Below are 6,367 nucleotides of genomic sequence, written 5' to 3'. Positions count from 1 at the left end.
CTAAATGAAAAAATATTTTGTACTTAAAAAAATACGTATCAGGATAGTTTTGGACGCATTGGGGACTTATTAATTACTAGCTTTCCGCCCGCGGCTTCGCCCGCGTGGAATTCGGTTATATTGCGGTATAAATCACAACTATAAGAAAACTTCTCATTCCCACGGAAAAATCTAAGAAGCGCGATGTAACGCTGGATACGATGAGCTACAGGTTAAAGCGCGAGATATCATTGCACTTCTTACGTATCTTAAAAAAAACAACGTCACCACGTTTTAAAAAGCTATCATTCCACTTCTTACGTATTTAAAAACACATCGTTACCACGTTTTAAAAACACCCAGCGCCATCTATCGCATACCTCAAGAACTAAATAACTTAACTAATACTTATACCAATTAGTATATAATTCGTTGAATTATAGTTAATTCAGGATAAGTAGATGTAAAAAAAACAGTTAAGACGATAAAACAAATTGTACATCATCCCTCGGGAATTCCTCATTTTCGAGGATTCATTATCGTATCATTTAGCTTCTAAATTTATATGTTCATATTCGTTTGCAATATATAAGTAGATGTAAAAAAAAACAGTTTAGACGATTAAACAAATTGTACATCATCCCTCGGGAATTCCTCATTTTCGGGGATTCATTATCGTATCATTTAGCTTCTAAATTTACATGTTTATATTCGTTTGCAATATATTACCTTGTTTTAAACGACACACAGCGCCATCTACAATCCATCCATCAAGCAAACAATATTTTTGTTTTCCCTCGGGAATATCTATTTTTTTCGGGATAAAAAGTACCCTATTATTTAATCCGGACTTCTAACTTTACGTCTGCAAAATTTCAAAGCAATCGGTTCAGTAGTTACGGCGTGAAAGCGGAACAAACAAACAAACAAACAAACAAACTCACTTTCCGATTTATAATATTAGTAAGGATTCCTACCTACCTTAAATTTGCCCATTGGTCGACTACTGACTACTCGCTAAGCATATTCCTCATTAGCAACGGTCGACTTCCCCAAGTACCTCGTCGCGAAATTTCACGGATAGCGTGGAAGCTGAGAAAGGTACGGTAAATACCCTTGTGGGAACCATTCCGATAAATTGGTAATAGACATAGCTAGTGCCATAGATAGGTCATAGGATACTTTTTATCTGGGTGCGAAAGAAAGTTACCTCGCCTCGGGGCCCAGGTGAAATTGCGGGAAACAGTTCTTTAAACTATATAACACACTATGAAATGCTACGAAGTTTCTTATTGCTTCTTCTAGAAATTAATATTTGTATCAATATTGATTTAGGAATTGAGATAGGAATTAGTATCATCACAATAAAACAAATTCATGATTTTTATATTTTATTTCAATATTTACAATTTATTACACAAAAATAAATATCACAATTTCGTAACTTAGGATTTTTGATTGGTTTATGGTACTTATTTAGTGTAAAATACACGAATTGGTAGGTATATGAAATACGATCTCACACAACCATTTATTTGCAAAGAACTGACTTGTTTCATATTACTCCAGTGTACACATTTATTACTAGTATAGTATAGTTAATAAAATAAATAAATGTGTACAGTACAATGTGCGAATGTACACTTATTATTACAGGGGAAAAAAAAAACTTTGGGCGAGTATGCTAGTCCTTGTCAGCGACTAGCGCGATGTTCCGAGCCGCCATAAAGTTTGGCGAATGGCGATATAATAGCTAATAATACATTTTACTGTACCATATTAACCAGTGATGGGTAATCAGAATTTAAGCCTACAATCCTAGATGCAAAACTATATAACACTTTATTTTAATTTAAAAATCACAAAAATACATTTGATTATTCTATAACTGTTTAACACATCAAGGTACATATTTATTTTAAGAAAGTACACCCACTAATTATTATTCTTACTGGAATTTCTCATACAAAAATAATGCACCCAGATAAACTAATAATATGAATAACTTACACACAAAATCTCTTAACGTAATAGGAATAATTTTATAACCAAACAAGTAAATAAAATAAATCTTTGTTAACCAAATACCTACCAAAAAAAACGTTTTTTTCTACGTTGCCCATAACCCTGATGCAGTCATTCTATTATAGTTTTGTCTTAAAACTGAATGCATGGTGTATGCAAAGAATTTGAAGAGTTATAACATTGGTATTTGTTATCTTTCTTACACACCCAGTACAAATTTCTTCTGTACTTAAAATAGCGGGGTTCAGATTCTAGAGGGACAGTGGAAAACATGTATGTATTTCCAAACACATCAATAATTAATTCGTTTCGGAAAAAAGTAGGGTCCACTAACACTCCAATCACAAAGCAGAATATTCAAGATCTCTGGACAGTACCTTATAATTCAGCATATAATGAAAGACTACATACGAAAAATACTTTCTGCACCGTTTGATAAACTTTTAAAAAACTACATCGACGAGTACAGTATCCTCATACTTGGGATATTCTTGATTGAAAGGTATGCCCATGTTACGTTACTCCGTTTGTACGCGCCAAATCACCAGTACCACCTTTTAAGGCTAACAAATGAAAATATGTATTTGCGTCAGGTACTGTCCAGGGCAAAGCTTTAAAATTACATTGACAAATTATTTATCAAGGAGTTATACATTTTGAAGTGTTATCCAAGACGCTAGAGGTGCTCCATAGTTAGTTGGTGGGATACAAGTATAGCGTTTTCACAAGAGGTTCTTGTTTCAAATTAAAAAAAAATCCCACCAACAAATTAGGGAGCAGCCGTAGTCACCGCGTAAATACTACTACACGGTTGTTATAATAATCACATACATTCTGAATACAAGTGGCACACATGACTCAAGGAGCGTGTCGTCTCGGGGGAAACATGTTTTCCTCTACAACAATAACTCCGCAAAGGAGATCGTAGCCCGTGCGGTTATGACGAAAGACAAAGAGGACAACGCATAGAGGGAACAGTAAAGATATGAGGAAATTCTTCATCAAAGATCTTACTAGAGCCACAGTGAAGGAGAGAGTTCGGCCAGGGTATAGCAGGACAGTTTCCCGAGGTCTGCCCTCGACTGGTATGACAGCTGAAGCTGTTACTATGCGGATGCCAAGTAATGCTTTGCCGGGCGTAGCGCCTCCGGTTCGTCCGACGCTGCTGGATAAGCAGAAAGCCTGAAATTATGTTGAAATTAAATTCCATTAAAACATAATATTAATAAACATAATATAAATATTTTTTTTATAATAAATATTCACATTATTAACTTGATACAAAAATATGTATTTTGCGGTCTTGCTTACAACCTGGGAGAAACAGACCACAGAAATCCTGTGTTTATGGATATTATGGATATGTTGGAAAACAATGAGGGATCTCCTTTGCTTGAGTTGATGGTTATGTATGATCATAGGCACTTACCTCAAAAATGCATACAAGTATTCTGTAGATAACTTCAAGAAACAGAATCTCTGATGTCAGCTCCATCGCGTACTTGTAGTCATCATAATGTTCACTGAACTTGTAGAAATCAAACTTCTCCAGATCACTGAAATATTAATGTTATGTTAAATATAAGTACATGGCTAGGTTAATTTATTCATGAAAGTATAGTACAGCTATAAACCAGTCTATTACAACTTAACGATAAACAAATGTTTTTAAATTAAGGTAGTAAGAATAGTATACCTAAGATTACATCATACATATAGATTCAGTTAAAAACTACACCAACACTACTCTTGCAAAACAGGAAAGAATAACATCATTAATTCATAAGATAACAAATCCACACTAAATAAAATGTCTCATTTAAAAAATCCTTTTTTTATCTTTCAGACAAAGCAACACAACATTTACTTGATTGCAAATTTTTTCTTGATTAACTAACAAAAAAATGTGATACCAAAAGGCAATAAGTGCTTGAAAAAAGAATGGTATGTTTCATATTTATAATTTTTCATACTTGTATACAAGCATTTACTATAAACTTGTCTTAAATAATACCAACTTACATCAATTCAAACATATCCACAGCCATGAATGTCACAATGAGTTTGACAATAAACAGGAGCATGAAATCAATGAACTCGGCAACAAGCCGCTTGTGGAGCGGCGGGATCACATACTCGTAGCCACCGTGACGGGCTATCACTGAAACAGAAATATTAATTGATAGAATAGAAAAGATATCAGTGACATTATTTACAAAACAAGACCACCCACCAAACCATACATGTACTAGTGTTTAACATTAGGATACCAATACTGTTCGACAGCGTTACACTATATGTTTTTGTAATTTGTAATTATTTGTGTTGATCAAGCATCAAAAACAAATATAATAAGGAATTATGATATATTTTATAGGTATATGTTGGTAGTCGCGTTAAATACCTTCAGCGGGCGTAAGAGTTTCAACCTGAGGTTGAGTTTCGGGAGCGTTCCGAGGAGGGTTGGGCACCTGGAAAGGCACTTGAAACTGATAGTTGTTATTCAATAGCGGAACATTTGTAGCATTGTTCTGCAACCCTTGGAATGTCATCATATAGTAAGGAAAACACGTAGATAGATTCTGATACATCTGAGCTTGCTGAATCCATAGTCGAAGAGCTTGAAAATACGCTTCTCGTTCAGACACAACCGGTGGCGCATCGCCTTCTCCTCCGCGTTCAGCACCTACAGCAGGGCCTATTCCGTTTTGCACAAGTCTCTCCGACTCCGACATTATGAACGCTTAGAAAATTATCTAATTAGATATTTTCATTTGTATCTAAAATTACAGGTAAAGTACACGTCAGTTTGTTGACTTTAATTTGTTTTGACATTTTTGACTTTGACTAACCACCAACAACGCTGTCGCCTTTTTTTTATTTATGTTTCGGATACATGTATCAATTTTGAAGTGGTGATTGATTTAGTGCCCGACGTTTAGTCGATTTCATAACACTGGTTCTTGGACCGTACTTCAAATGTTACCTGTGAGAAAAAAATGGGAAACAAAGTTAATAAAACGAATAAAAACCTTTTCTTTAATCAAAGGAGATATTCGAAAGACAGTCATTTATGATACAACATAGAATACGGGAAAAGATAACCGGCAAACTAAAAACAAACCAGGCAAAATTATGTTTTTACTTTTAAAGTTGTGGATTTAACAATGGGTTGCTGAGTTTTTGTGTCTGAAACAAACAATAAAGTTAATTAGTTAAGTATTTCATAGCAAATATTACTACAGAAAGGAAATTATTTCTGACATAAATAATAAATAAACGCCTACGATTCAAAGTTTTTTTGATAATCTGGTAACATTTCTTATGTCAGGCAGCCGTCGTGCTAGCCGAATGGCCGATGCAAACGTCGGACCCAAAAGACTTGCTCGACTTCGTACTAGGTACTTCTGCGTGCGCAAATAATGGTGATGTGAATTTGGGTGGTATAGAATCGTAGAGTGAACATTTATGTTTTAAAGTTGTTTTTTATATGACAGCTTGTATACCTGTGACGCTGTGCTATATTATTTCCCAGTGTTGTGTAGCATTTATCTCTGAATAAACTTTGGTATAACGACAGAGTCAGCTGTGGACTAATCAGTAATTTACAGAATTTAGCTGGATACTATACGATGTGTTCCATGACGGACTAGTGGTAAATACAGAGAAGCTTACGCGCAATTCTTCTTGACCGGTTGTATGTAAGTATTTACTGTGAATTCATTGAAGGTTACAATGTTTCTTGATACGTACCTATCCTCCGGTTTATTTTTATGAATTATGTGTTTTTATTTGGAGAGAATAACTTTTCGCCGAACGGAAGAGGGCTATCATAATGTTATCATTGTGATTATGAGTGTTGATTTTGGTGAAATGCCATAATAAAGTGCGTCACGCCTTTTTAGGGCCCCTAAACAGTTCCTTTGCTATGAAATAGTAAGGTTATTTCAGTAAATTAGATGGTTCTCATTGGTGTCAGAAACGTTGTTTGTCCTAATGAACTTATTCTTTTCATAATTTTTTTTTTCATAATAAAATATTTGCAGTACCAACAGTGTTTCAGGTGTACCTATTGTCATGTTTCATAATTCTCGTTAAATAAAAATTTCTGTTTATTGGTGCATGAGATTCTGACCTTTCAGAAATGAAAATGTAGTCAATACCGCCCCTAAGACGACCCACCATATCAGCACTTTTTGACTATTTGATTAACCAAGATGATCAAAAAGCTAGTTATTAAATTCATTGGAACATATCCCCCAAAGGGCACTGATTATTAACACTGCACACATCCAGACAGTTGATGCACGGAGCACTCACTTCCATAGAAGACTACCATCAGGTATTATGACACATTAAACTT

General features: G+C 34.7%; 2 protein-coding genes across 4 annotated transcripts in view; one reads left to right on the top strand and one right to left on the bottom strand.

Annotated features, from left to right (window-relative positions):
• Positions 1–1,357: 1,357 nt before the first annotated feature.
• Positions 1,358–4,862, bottom strand: LOC124632362 (protein FAM8A1). Its single transcript, XM_047167180.1, has 4 exons — positions 4,409–4,862; positions 4,027–4,165; positions 3,434–3,560; positions 1,358–3,186 (listed from the first exon to the last, which is right to left on the bottom strand). The coding sequence occupies exons 1-4, from the start codon at positions 4,737–4,739 to the stop codon at positions 2,863–2,865; spliced, it is 921 nt and encodes a 306-aa protein (XP_047023136.1). The 5' UTR covers positions 4,740–4,862; the 3' UTR covers positions 1,358–2,862.
• Positions 4,863–5,325: 463 nt separating this feature from the next.
• LOC124636297 (beta-arrestin-1) overlaps positions 5,326–6,367 on the top strand; it is a 68,549-nt gene continuing 67,507 nt past the window's right edge. For 2 of the 3 annotated variants that reach the window (XM_047172526.1, XM_047172373.1), the window contains exon 1: positions 5,326–5,705. The gene's annotated coding sequence lies outside the window, so the exon portion shown is untranslated. The remainder of the gene's footprint in view (positions 5,706–6,367) is intronic. The other variant, XM_047172815.1, reaches the window with a different exon arrangement.

Source organism: Helicoverpa zea, chromosome 1 (assembly GCF_022581195.2).
Source record: "Helicoverpa zea isolate HzStark_Cry1AcR chromosome 1, ilHelZeax1.1, whole genome shotgun sequence".
NCBI classification, from domain to species: Eukaryota; Metazoa; Arthropoda; class Insecta; order Lepidoptera; family Noctuidae; genus Helicoverpa; species Helicoverpa zea.
Note: the sequence above shows the minus strand (reverse complement) of the source record. Positions and strands in the feature narration are given on the sequence as shown.